This window comes from Xenopus tropicalis, chromosome 7 (genome assembly GCF_000004195.4).
Source record: "Xenopus tropicalis strain Nigerian chromosome 7, UCB_Xtro_10.0, whole genome shotgun sequence".
NCBI classification, from domain to species: Eukaryota; Metazoa; Chordata; class Amphibia; order Anura; family Pipidae; genus Xenopus; species Xenopus tropicalis.
This window is the reverse complement of record NC_030683.2, coordinates 126,538,195-126,552,280: the sequence shown is the minus strand read 5'-3', so window position 1 is coordinate 126,552,280 and position 14,086 is coordinate 126,538,195. Positions and strand designations below refer to the sequence as shown.

Genomic DNA, 14,086 nt, shown 5'->3' with positions numbered 1-14,086 from the left:
TCCATTTCGCGAAACAATCCGCCATTGGCGAAATGCGGAAATTCGCCGCGAATCCATGCCTGGCGAAACATTTTGCCCATCACTACTGGGTATATTCCGTGTCCATCACGTCGAACCCTTTGTTCATGGAATCCATGTTCCAGAGGAGGGTGAAACCCCCATGTAAAGCCCTCTCTAATTTATCTTAATATGGGAATAAAGTCCCCCTGACTGGGTCTATTGAGTAAAGGCAAAAAGAGCCTTTACAGCCCCACCTGCTGGTAGGACATGGCTCAGCAACAGGTGTTTGAGCTCCATAGTGCTGATGGGATGTTTCTTACACGCCCCAGTAAATCAGACCCAATACAGGCTAATGGTGGGGCACCCGTGCCCTAGTTACTGGGCTGAGAGCAGTGGGTACCAGCTCCCTCCCGTCTCTCAGGGTTCGGTTAGTCACACAGAGGATGTGGTCTCTGTAGGAAATGACACACTCTCTTACTTCCTCTCATGCTGAATTCACCTTCTCGTGCTCCGTCTCAGATCTAACAGCTCCCTGCCCTCAGCGTTGCCCCTCTAACCCCCCTCTGTATGCTGGGGCCCCTCACAGGGTGATACAAACCCCTACTGCTCAAGTGTGTGCTCTTCTGCCCAGGATAACCCTGCCCTCACTCAGGTAAGCAACCTGCTTGTGCTTATAGTATCCCCCCACTTGCTGCTCATTCTGGGGTCCCCCCATACCTACTGGGGGTACTGGTACCACAATCAAATCCAGTCTCATTGCCTAACCCAGAACCTATTCTGTATATAGGTATCAGAACTTGTGACTAGGAGCTGCCATACTGCTTTTCATTTCCCATACAGATCATTTTGGACATACTGGAGAAGATATGGGGCTCGTTTATCAACAGTTTGACTGGTTGCCATGGGTTACTGCCCACAGGCAAGATTGCTCAGTGTTGATAAATGACCCCCCCCCCTGAGATTCTGTAGCCCTTGTGTAGCTGTAGGATTATCAATAACCGCAGGAATATTGCACAACGGAGATATTATATTCATTACGCTGATTATCACATTGGCTGTACGGGTCTTTTTTCAGTCTCAACTACTATTATACTTAGTATAAAGACCAGCATAACTTGGATGTAAAGTGAAGGGTTTTTAATGGCTTTAGCACAGGTTACGACCCATGCAGGGTCAGACTGCCCCCAGTGCAGAGCCCACTGTGCCCCCCAATGGGCCCCAGCCACAGGCTTCACAACCCCCCAACACCCATCCGACCCCCTTGCCAAATGCACGTAAATGAAACTTACCTTCAGCACGTCGGGGGAGGGAGACCGACGGCTTGGGACACGCCCTGCGTGGATTGGGTGTGGGCCCCCGGGGCCAGTCGGACCTAGAATTGCCCAGATTTGCCCGTACAACCTCATTCAACCCCTCTCTGTATATATTCTCTGTACTGTTACTTCTAACCCCTGAAACAATGCAGCAGAAGCCATTAACTACCCTGGGGGGACAACTGACTTCTGCTACATTGTTTCTAGAGTCAGAACTAGAGGACAATAAAAAGGAATGAAGAAACACTGCTTTAAATGTAATTAAATAGCAATGAGATGTACAAATATAATTGTGAAACCATAGACAATATGCCATGAATGTATGTGGGGAAGTTGCTTAGAATGATATTTTCCTTTATTGTGCAACGTAGAATGCACTCAGTGCCAGTTATCAGAACCCTCGCCCGCCTTGTCCTGTGCCCCTTCACAGGCAGAACCAACCCCAGTCCAGTTTAGTCCAGGCTGGACCCCATCTATATGGCACCTACCATGTCCATTGTGAGAATGGGGCAGCTCTTTCCCATGGGATATACCAAGTGCCTCATGCGTAGGGGCTACAGGTCCCTTCTTGCCCCATATTGGCCCGACAGCCTCCACCAACCCAGCGCCACCCCAGCTCTGGCCTCCTCCCCTGCTGCATGTCTGCATGTTTGTGGCTGGTTCCAGTCATTACCGCTAACAAGTCAGCAGCAGGACCGGTGCAGAACAATAGGAACCATAGGAAGGTGCTGTGACTGTCTTTTATACTCCTTCTGGCCCACGGCTAATCAGTCGGACCTGGTTGGCCTGTGTATGGCTGCTTTAACTCTATAAATGCTGCAGCTTTGGGCATCTGTACCCAAGGCCCCCACAGGCCTTTAGCAGGGAAGATCTGTGCCCCCAAAGATGCCCCAGTAGCCCCCCATCTTCTTATTCCCAGCACATACTCTGTGCTGCTGTCACTTACCTGAGCTTAGGGACCCACCCACAATATATAGAATATGAATATGATATAAAAGTCCTAGGACAAAGATAATTAGTAATTCAGATTCAAAACACAACCCTAGTCAGCAAGCCCCGCCCCCTTGCTTGGCCTTGGGAAAGAGAGCAGCCCAGGAGAAGGAAATACAGACAATCAGACAAAGTTGGTGCAGATTCACATTAATAGTATCAAAGAAATAGAACAGTTGAGGAATTGGGCATTTCTGTCTGTTTCCTGCATTATTTTCTGTATTTTTGTGCTTCTCTCCATAGAACATGTGGTCTCTGCTGCTGCTGCTCTGTGTCTCCCAGCTACTGGTCCAAGGTAGGATGTACAGTAGGTGCTGGGGGGGCAATGCTATCCAAGAACCAATCAGAACTGGAATTTTCCCAGGGCTGCACCAACCAAAGCTCTAGGAATTCACACGTTGCAAGTAGCACAGCCTCAGACTATTCTAAGGGCTACATTAACACTCAGCCAATCAAATGTTTCAGACCTAATGGGGCAAGATAAACCTGTTTTTTTTCACTTAATAGAGCTTCTCCAGCAGAATCCTGCATCTAGCCATATTCTTCATTTCCCAGGGTGCCACAGCCATGTGACCTGTGCTCTGATAAACTTCAGGCACACTTTACTGCTGCGCTGCAAGTTGGAGTGATATCCCCCCCCCTCACCCCCAGCAGCCGATCAGCAGAACAATGGGAAGGGAGCAAGATAGCAGCTCCCAGTAGGTATCAGAATAGCACTCAATAGTAAGAAATCCAAGTCCGGCTTGGGACTCCTCCAGTTACATGGGAGTAGGAGAAACAATAGGTTAGCTGAAAGCAGTTCTAATGTGTAGCGCTGGCTCCTTCTGAAAGCTCAGACTCAGGCACACTTTACTGCTGTGCTGCAAGTTGGAGTGATATCCCCCCCCCCTCTCACCCCCAGCAGCCGATCAGCAGAACAATGGGAAGGGGGCAAGATAGCAGCTCCCAGTAGGTATCAGAATAGCACTCAATAGTAAGAAATCCAAGTCCGGCTTGGGACTCCTCCAGTTACATGGGAGTAGGAGAAACAATAGGTTAGCTGAAAGCAGTTCTAATGTGTAGCGCTGGCTCCTTCTGAAAGCTCAGACTCAGGCACACTTTACTGCTGCGCTGCAAGATGGAGTGATATTCCCCCCCCCTCCCTCCCCCAGCAGCCGATCAGCAGAACAATGGGAAGGGAGCAAGATAGCAGCTCCCAGTAGGTATCAGAATAGCACTCAATAGTAAGAAATCCAAGTCCGGCTTGGGACTCCTCCAGTTACATGGGAGTAGGAGAAACAATAGGTTAGCTGAAAGCAGTTCCAATGTGTAGCGCTGGCTCCTTCTGAAAGCTCAGACTCAGGCACACTTTACTGCAGCGCTGCAAGTTGGAGTGATATCCCCCCCCCCCCTCACCCCCAGCAGCCGATCAGCAGAACAATGGGAAGGGAGCAAGATAGCAGCTCCCAGTAGGTATCAGAATAGCACTCAATAGTAAGAAATCCAAGTCCGGCTTGGGACTCCTCCAGTTACATGGGAGTAGGAGAAACAATAGGTTAGCTGAAAGCAGTTCTAATGTGTAGCGCTGGCTGAAAGCTCAGACTCAGGCACACTTTACTGCTGCGCTGCAAGTTGGAGTGATATCCCCCCCCCTCACCCCCAGCAGCCGCTCAGCAGAACAATGGGAAGGGAGCAAGATAGCAGCTCCCAGTAGGTATCAGAATAGCACTCAATAGTAAGAAATCCAAGTCCGGCTTGGGACTCCTCCAGTTACATGGGAGTAGGAGAAACAATAGGTTAGCTGAAAGCAGTACTAATGGGTAGCGCTGGCTGAAAGCTCAGACTCAGGCACACTTTACTGCTGCGCTGCAAGTTGGAGTGATATCCCCCCCCCCCTCACCCCCAGCAGCCGATCAGCAGAACAATGGGAAGGGAGCAAGATAGCAGCTCCCAGTAGGTATCAGAATAGCACTCAATAGTAAGAAATCCAAGTCCGGCTTGGGACTCCTCCAGTTACATGGGAGTAGGAGAAACAATAGGTTAGCTGAAAGCAGTTCTAATGAGTAGTGCTGGCTGAAAGCTCAGACTCAGGCACAATGCACTGAGATGGCGCCTACACACCAATATTACAGCTACAAATACATTTGTTGGTTCAAGAATAAAAGGTTAAATGGCAGAGGGAATTATTTGCTGTGTAACAGTGTCATTTAGAGATAAAAAGTACCTACCGAATATCTATTAATATATCTAATATATATAATTATCCTCTATATGAACCCAAGTACGTAAAATATCCAACCTTCATGTATTAATAAAGGACTTTTCTCTCCCGCAGGTCCACTCCAGACCCAATGTGCAACAGAACCCACAAGTCCTCCCTTATGGAGAGAAGGTAAATCCGGGTAGTAGGTAGATATCATTGTGCGCTGATTGAAGGCAAATAGCTGATATACAATATTTACTGTATAAACAAGCAAAGTGGAAAGACAGCAGCTCCCAGTATGTGACTTCACAACACTAGGGTTATAGTTCAGCAACACCCCGAGGGCCGCACTTTGCTGGAGATTCCGCTAATGGAATGTCATTTTTTTAGAGACTTCTGCAACCTCAGTATCGATAACTGGAACTAATGGATCAGAGCCAGAGACGCCCGTAGAGGCTATACCTGCACGAGGTGAGTTCTGGGAGATTTAAAGGGGAACTTACAGTCCTGAACTACCCCCAATAGGGCTGTAAACTGACACAGCGCCCTCCCCAGGTGGGGAAATAATACTGACAATGCTGAATTAGCAACATAAACACAATCTGACAGGGCCGCCATCAGAAACTTTGGGGCACCCCCAAGTTATTTATAGGGAGGCCCCTATGAACAGCTGATGTTACTCTGTAATAAACAGGTCATATAAAGAGTTCTATTGATTAATGTGCTAATAAGTCATTCAGTTTATTGGGGGTCAGTGGAATTTGCCCTAAGTTTAACCCCTTCCCACCTACCTGCCCCTGCTCTGCGTTGGATATTGAAGTTACGTATGTTTAGGGGCCCAATGATATTGCTGCGGGGCCCCATAACTAGTCAGTAGTAGATCATAAAAATAGCTAAAATAATTACCCCATATTTAATAAAAGGCACCAAGTTTGCCCAGGAGCAGTAACCCATAGCAACCAATCAGCAGGTAGCATTTACTGGTCACCTGTTTAAAAGCAAACATCTCATTGGTTGCTATGGGTTACTGCTCCTGGGCAAACTTAGTGCCCTTTATTACATAACACCATTAATGTGCTAATAAGTCATTATTTTGATTGCGGGGGCAATTAAATTTATATGTAACGTTCATTGAAAGTAAGTTTTTGCACAAGTTACGTAATTGTGTAAGCGTCGGGGCCCAATGATGTTGCTGTGGGGCCCAATAACCAATCATTTCCCTGCTGGAAAGCTCCGCATTGGCTTTTTCTTCATACGCAAGTTACTTACGTCTCTAGGCAGTTACGTCATTTTCTAGGCAGTTTTTTTCGGAAATTACGTAAATTGCTTACGTTCTCGGCGTAACTTTATACGTAACTTACACAATTTGCGCCATGACCGGGACCCCTTACGGAAGAAGGTTTCATGGGGTCCGGCACCGGGTAGAAAAGCAGAATATAATGGACTTTTACACACTAAAATAAACCCCAAAAACTAAAAACAATTGAAGAAGGGGGGTAACAATGGGATTAGCCAATGGGAAATAGGGCCCCTAAGTGTCTGAGGTTCCTTTGGCTGTTACTGAGAAGTTGAAAGTTGCAGTTCAGTTACACATGGAATAATGCAGGCAGCTCTGATGGATCTAATGCCAATGTTATTGTTTCCAGAGGAGAATATAAACTCATCCCTTGGACCAGAGAATGTAACGACGGTAACGGCACCACAGGATACGGCAGCAGGAGGTAAGTATCCGGCTATGGGAATATATATATATGATTTTATTGGCCAATACTATGACATCTATATAGTAATGGGTAGAAGTAATAAAATAATTGTTAGTTAATTATCCACAAGCAAACGGCAGCCTTCTTTTTAATTTGGGGTTGATGGAAATTGCCCTTTCTGCTTAACTTCTCAATGGTCCAAACATTTGTCGCTTCGCTATTTAGAACCAGAGGGTAGGAAGTCATTATCCTGAGGGGAGGAAAAGGGACCTTAAAGGAACAGTTCAGTGTAAAAATGAAACTGGGTAAATAGGCAGACTGTGCAAAAATGTTTCTAATATAGTTAGTTAGGCAAAAATGTAATCTATAAAGGCTGGCGTGGGCATATGTCTAACATAATAGCCAGAACACTACTTCCTCCTTTACAGCCCCCCCTCAGGTCACTGAAGTTGGAGGAAGTTGGCTTATGGCTATTATGTTAGGCATCCATTCACTCCTTTATAGATTACATTCTCCATCTTGAGTAACTGTCACCATTGTGGCCTGCTTTCTCTATTTTGCCCTACTGTCCCCATCTTGCTCTGTTGTCCTTATCTTGCCATACTGCCCCCATCTTTCTCCATGGTCTCTATCTTGCCATACTGCCCCCATCTTTCTCCATGGTCTCTATCTTGCCATACTGCCCCCTTCTTTCTCTATGGTCTCTATCTTGCCATACTGCCCCATCTTTCTCTATGGTCTCTATCTTGCCCTACTGCCCCCATCTTTCTCTATGGTCTCTATCTTGCCCTACTGCCCCCATCTTTCTCTATGGTCTCTATCTTGCCATACTGCCCCCATCTTTCTCCATGGTCTCTATCTTGCCCTACTGCCCCCATCTTTCTCTATGGTCTCTATCTTGCCCTACTGCCCCCACCTTTCTCTATGGTCTCTATCTTGCCCTACTGCCCCCATCTTTCTCTATGGTCTCTATCTTGCCATACTGTCCCCATCTTTCTCTATGGTCTCTATCTTGCCCTACTGCCCCCATCTTTCTCTGTGGTCTCTATCTTGCCCTACTGCCCCCATCTTTCTCTATGGTCTCTATCTTGCCCTACTATCCCCATCTTTCTCTGTGGTCTCAATCATGTCCCACTGTCCCCATATTTCTCTATGGTCCCCATCTTGCCCTACTGTCCCCATCTTTCTCTGTAGCCTCTATCTTGCTCTACTGGCACTGTCTTTTCCTGTAGTCACCATTGCCTTCAACTGTTGCCATCTTGCTATATCTTATTACTAATTGTACTCTCTTAAACACAGTTCCATCTGGAGAGTTTACATTCTAACTGGGCCAATGATTATTTGTTGTTCTGGATACCACTGGAACTCTAGCAGGGTCACCACATTTATATAACTCCAGTTGGAGATACAATGAAAATCCCTTTATATTACATATAAGGTTGCTGTTATGAGATATTGCAAGGAAGCCTTTGCACAGTTGACAGATATTGTGGGGTACTACTAAGAAGCAACCCTATCTATATATTAGCCCTGTATAATATATAGCAATGCTATATGGGATGTTCTCACTCATATATATAATATAGTCTTGTATTCTAGGTGTTACAAGCAAAGAGTCAATACCTGGCGTAACTGAACATACTAATGAAGGTGGGTCACACTCTGGTTGAGTGTGTTGACTAATTTTGTGATGTTGGTAGCAAGGGTGCATTATAGTATAAATCCAATCTATACCCCAGTTTCACACGGATGTTCTGACATTGTTGTTCTAGGTGTCACAACACAAAAGCCAAGAACAATGAGTACTAAACCGACCACTAAAGGTAAGTCAGCCAGCTATATTATATCTAGGAGGAGTCTTTCCAGAAGCAGATGTAACCTTATATATCTTGAAAACAGTGAACAGTGCGATCTAGATCTACAGCCAATCAGAGACTGGACTTTGTTTAATTTTTGTACTGGGAAATACATCTCCTCTTTAGGTGGAACTACCTCAACCTCCAGCGTTTTACATACACAACTTTATTGTCATGTGACTTCTTTTTGGTTCAGTTATGTCTCTATGGTGCATAGAGAGGGAACATTTTAGGGGCTGGTCCTGTAGAAGGCCGCCACAGTCCATAAAACTCAATTTTAACAAATTAAAAAAAAGTAGGAAATTGTCTCAAAAAGGAATATTGACCTCGAAATAAAACTCTAGGGTTCACTTTTGTCTGCAAAGAATACACTTGAGCATCTGAGGACAAAATGGAAATAAGCTAATGTTGTATTTTTCAGATCTGAACGGACAAAAAGGCCATGATGAGAGGCTATTTTATTACGGTAGGTGGGATGAGAGGCTATTTTATTACGGTAGGTGGGATGGGAGGCTATTTTATTATGGTAGGTGGGATGAGAGGCTATTTTATTACTGTAGGTGGGATGGGAGGCTATTTTATTACGGTAGGTGGGATCGGAGGCTATTTTATTACGGTAGGTGGGATGGGAGGCTATTTTATTACGGTAGGTGGGATGAGAGGCTATTTTATTACGGTAGGTGGGATGAGAGGCTATTTTATTATGGTAGGTGGGATGAGAGGTTATTTTATTACGGTAGGTGGGATGGGAGGCTATTTTATTACGGTAGGTGGGATGAGAGGCTATTTTATTATGGTAGGTGGGATGGGAGGCTATTTTATTACGGTAGGTGGGATGGGAGGCTATTTTATTACGGTAGGTGGGATGAGAGGTTATTTTATTACGGTAGGTGGGATGAGAGGCTATTTTATTACGGTAGGTGGGATGGGAGGCTATTTTATTACGGTAGGTGGGATGGGAGGCTATTTTATTACGGTAGGTGGGATGGGAGGCTATTTTATTACGGTAGGTGGGATGGGAGGCTATTTTATTACGGTAGGGTGGGTTTTCGAGGTGGGGAGGCTATTTTATTACGGTAGGTGGGATGGGAGGCTATTTTATTACGGTAGGTGGGATGAGAGGTTATTTTATTACGGTAGGTGGATGAGAGGCTATTTTATTACGGTAGGGTAGGTGGGATGAGAGGTTATTTTATTACGGTAGGTGGGATGAGAGGTTATTTTATTACGGTAGGTGGGATGAGAGGCTTTTATTACGGTAGGTGGGATGAGAGGTTTTATTACGGTAGGTGGGATGACAGGCTATTTTATTACGGTAGGTGGGATGAGAGGTTATTTTATTACGGTAGGTGGGATGAGAGGCTATTTTATTACGGTAGGTGGGATGAGAGGTTATTTTATTACGGTAGGTGGGATGAGAGGTTATTTTATTACGGTAGGTGGGATGAGAGGCTATTTTATTACGGTAGGTGGGATGAGAGGTTATTTTATTACGGTAGGTGGGATGAGAGGCTATTTTATTATGGTAGGTGGGATGAGAGGTTATTTTATTACGGTAGGTGGGATGAGAGGCTATTTTATTACGGTAGGTGGGATGAGAGGTTATTTTATTAGGGTAGGTGGGATGGGAGGCTATTTTATTAGGGTAGGTGGGATGGGAGGCTATTTTATTACGGTAGGTGGGATGAGAGGTTATTTTATTAGGGTAGGTGGGATGGGAGGCTATTTTATTATGGTAGGTGGGATGAGAGGTTATTTTATTAGGGTAGGTGGGATGGGAGGCTATTTTATTAGGGTAGGTGGGATGGGAGGCTATTTTATTAGGGTAGGTGGGATGGGAGGCTATTTTATTAGGGTAGGTGGGATGGGAGGCTATTTTATTAGGGTAGGTGGGCATAGACACACACAGTCCCTACTACACACAGACACTTGCCTATTACTGCTGCTAAACACAACACCAGATTTTTTCTGGGCTACTGTTTGAAAGGAGGCACCTGATTGGCTGCTATTGGTTACTTCAAATTGAAGTAACTTAACCTTTAAATAGAGCTGTGAGTCTATAAAGTCATAATGTATTTTGGGGGCTTTCTGGATAACGGATACCATACTTTATATATTCATAGGGTACATCTTTGCCTTTTATCAACTGAACATATCAGGACCTCAGAATTTCCCACTGCCCTAGTGGGGGGGCCACACAGGGGGGACTTGTCCATATTTTTTACCTGTTCTTTCCACTCATGTACCTGTATCTCTGAGGCAGAATATGTAACAAAATGGCAGCCATTGCCCAGGACATGTAACAAAATGGCAGCCATTGACCAGGACATGTAACAAAATGGCAGCCATTGCCCAGGACATGTAACAAAATGGCAGCCATTGCCAGGACATGTAACAAAATGACAGCCATTGCCCAGGACATGTAACAAAATGGCAGCCATTGCCCAGGACATGTAACAAAATGGCAGCCATTGCCCAGGACATGTAACAAAATGGCAGCCATGCCAAGTGCATGTAACAAAATGGCAGCCATTGCCCAGGACATGTAACAAAATGGCAGCCATTGCCCAGGACATGTAACAAAATGGCAGCCATTGCCCAGGACATGTAACAAAATGGCAGCCATGCCAAGTGCATGTAACAAAATGGCAGCCATTGTCAGGTCATGTAACAAAATGGCAGCCATTGCCCAGGACATGTAACAAAATGGCAGCCATTGCCAGGTCATGTAACAAAATGGCAGCCATTGCCCAGGACATGTAACAAAATGGCAGCCATTGCCAGGTCATGTAACAAAATGGCAGCCATGCCCAGGACATGTAACAAAATGGCAGCCATTGCCCAGGACATGTAACAAAATGGCAGACATGCCAAGTGCATGTAACAAAATGGCAGCCATTGCCCAGGACATGTTGTTGTCATCATACTCAGCCCATGAAACCAGCAGGGATCTATTTCATTCCCATCATCCCTTGCTTTAAAATGTTAAAAAAAAAAGATTTTAGCAAAGAGTGTAGTAGAGACATTACATAGTTACATAGTTACATAGGGTTGAAAAAAGACCAGATTCCATCAAGTTCAACCCATCCAAGTAAACCCAGCACCTACATACCCACACCTACCAATCTATACACTCACATACATATACTATATATACAACCACTAGTACTAACTGTAGGTATTAGTATCACAATAGCCTTGGATATTCTGATTGTTCAGATATTGCTAATAATGACTAACTGCAATACTGCTGTGTGTTACAGATGTAGATACCCTCAGGCTGTGGGGGCTGGTGTGCGCGCTCATCCTCTTCCTGCTTGGGATCCTGATACTAATGAGTGAGTATCCCCCCCCCCCCGGTCTCAGGGGCCAAACACTGTGCAAAAGGCCCGATCATTTGGGCCTAACACTTTGCTCCATTAGTAACGAGGCCTGGGATTAGTAGGGAGCAAAACTAGTTCACAAATTTGTCCATTTGGTTTAAATTGTTTATTGAACGAGGAGATGAGAATGAGTTTGTTCCCAGCAGAGACGAGGAGATGGAAGTAACAGGAAGTGACATCATATTCAGTCGTCCATGATCTGCTACTTCCTGTTCCCAGACACGGCAGCCATTATGAGTTTGGAAACACCGTGTTCTGGGCTGCTTGTCAAAATAATGACATCCGAAGCCCACCCATATCTAGACTCTAAGGGGCCGATTCATCAAAACACGAGTTCGAATCCCAAATGGGAAAAATTTGGATTGGATACGATAATCCGCAAATATAATACGATAATATCGTATTGGCGATCTGAAAGTCACAAAATTTTCGCGCCCAACGATTGTAAACAGCGGGAAAACCTTTCCGATTTTTTTGCGTACGGAAAAGTTGCGCAAGTGTCGAAAAAATTGGCGAAAATACGCTCGGAGCGTTTGTGTCTTAATAAATCTGCCCCTAAGAGTGTGATATAATAAAAAGTGCAAAGTCTGTTCCAGGCCTAGTTGCCCTCTGCAACCAATTAGCACACAGAGATGACTGTGAGCTGTTTAAAAGCAAACATATGATTGGTTGCTTGGCTTTCACCAAGTGCCATTGCGCCCACTCAGTCTGCTCCAGTGAATTGTGTGTACAATTGCATGTATGGATGCAAGGTAGGGTTGCCATCTTTCCCCCCTGCTGAAAGCCAGACGGGGGTGGGTGGTGACATCATGGGGTGGGACAGTGATGTCACGGGGGCAAAACTGTGACATCACGGTGGTGGAAAAGTCCTGCCCAGACAGCCCTTCCTGTCCAAGTCAGAACCGGACGGGTGGCAACCTTAATGCAAGGGAATTACTGACCACTCCTAGATGCCCTGTGCCCCTCTACCTGCAAACCGGATGCCAGTTGGTGCCCATATTGGTGGATAAAGCACAAGCTGCAAACTACTACTCCAAAAATTGCACCGGTAGTGTCATAGAATTTGCTGGGCCCTTATCAAAATAGGTTTTTGAAGCCCCCCCGCATTGTGTAACCACAGGACCCGTGACCCAGTATTACTGTACAAGGAAACTAAAGCTTGATTGGCTGATGCTAAATAAAGACCAAGGTAAAATTCAGATTTTTTTATTTTCCAGTTCACAGAAAATAACCCAAATCTGTATTTTGTAGGTGATAAATGTTCCCGATGTTCCTGCAGAAGGAGGCAAAGACGGTAAGTGTCGCCTATACGGGAGACCTGGGGAGCAAAGCTGGGTGCTGCCCCCTACAGTCCAGGCAATGTATTAGGTTATTCCTGCCATAAATGGAGATGTCATTAGAGGCATGGGGGGGGGTACAGTATGTATGTACAGTATGCACTGTAGTTCAGTATGTCACACTGGGCCCCATATGTTATACTTGAACTTATGTGTCACGTGGGTCGGTCATGTAACAACCATACAGTAGGGGATTAGGGGGCCTGGAGCGCAGGGTTTGTTATATAGTCCCACCTCATACCTGCCCATGCCTCCATGTCTCCTCTCCCCACACTCTTTGCCAAAAGTTAGTTGGGGGTCCCGGCTGAGACACATTTTGCCACTGACATGGCAGAGGTGCAGACCTCCAGTACCTCCCTAATTCTCATCATCAGGGTCGGACTGTGCCGCCAAGACACCGGGAAACAACCCGGTGGGCCCCCGGTGGCCCAGACCCAACCCTTTCCGGGAGCTCCCACTGCCGACAGTGTTCCTCCCCTGACATGTTAAATTTACGCGCACTCAGGGGAGGATGTTGGGCGGGGGCCCCTGCAGGGGGTTAGGGAGGCTCAGCAGGGGGCCCCTGCAGGGGGTTAGGGGGTGCAGCAGGGGCCCCTAGGGGGTGGGGGGGACACAGCCGTCAGAGGGCCCTGTACCCTCCAGTCCAACTCTGCTCATCACGGTGCTTCTGTGGAGGAAGATTAGCTCAACCAATCATGACCTCTGAATCCCTGAAGTTACACCTCTGAGGAGACATAATAATTTTAGTGACCCCCCCCCCAGGAGCTTTATGAGGTTTGGAGGCATTCACGGCCCCCTTGTTGCAGCCAAGATGGTGCAGACCCTTTTCTGAGCAGCTGCTGGGAGTTGTAGCGCCGCTGAATAAAGGCCACGCCTATTACCCAGAAACCCTCTTCTTCGCTCCATGGAGACTGACTTTGTTTTTTGCTTTGCAGGAAATACAACGTAACATTCGCGTGATAGGATGGTGGATACGGTTATTAGAGAGACCTGTCTCATTCCAAACAGGACTTGAAAGCACAGTTTATTTTTCCAAAAAATGTATCTGTACAATAAAACTCTTTATCACATTTACACTGGTTTCCAATTTGCTTGTGTGTGTGTGTGTGTGTTTTTTTGCATAGAATTGAGTTCTGGTTTTAGTATATAGGGGGTGATTTATCAACAGTCAGGTTTAATTATTCTTCTCGATTCGTGTTTTTTATTGCTTAGGGTTCAAAAACTCAAATGCCTGGTATTTATTAAGTGCAAAAACCCCCAAAAACTCGAATGTAAAAATTCACCACGTAAAAGCTTGAGAGTTCCTATAGAAGTCAATGGGA

The 14,086-nt window shown here is 45.8% G+C and overlaps 1 protein-coding gene across 1 annotated transcript; it reads left to right on the top strand.

Moving 5' to 3' along the window:
• The first annotated feature begins 457 nt into the window (after positions 1-457).
• Positions 458-13,838, top strand: LOC100488380. Its single transcript, XM_002942647.4, has 11 exons — positions 458-652; positions 2,547-2,598; positions 4,618-4,674; positions 4,876-4,956; positions 6,132-6,206; positions 7,788-7,838; positions 7,961-8,011; positions 8,466-8,510; positions 11,308-11,382; positions 12,679-12,721; positions 13,700-13,838. The coding sequence occupies exons 2-11, from the start codon at positions 2,550-2,552 to the stop codon at positions 13,722-13,724; spliced, it is 552 nt and encodes a 183-aa protein (XP_002942693.2). The 5' UTR covers positions 458-652; positions 2,547-2,549; the 3' UTR covers positions 13,725-13,838.
• The last annotated feature ends 248 nt before the right edge of the window (positions 13,839-14,086 follow it).

Excerpts from the sequence above, each read along its gene's own strand:
- LOC100488380 (XM_002942647.4), top strand. The coding sequence starts at position 2,550 with ATGTGGTCTCTGCTGCTGCTGCTCTGTGTCTCCCAGCTACTGGTCCAA. Across the intron at positions 11,383-12,678 it reads TGGGATCCTGATACTAATGA|GTGATAAATGTTCCCGATGT; the intron begins GTGAGTATCCCC and ends TGTATTTTGTAG. Across the intron at positions 12,722-13,699 it reads TGCAGAAGGAGGCAAAGACG|GAAATACAACGTAACATTCG; the intron begins GTAAGTGTCGCC and ends TTTGCTTTGCAG.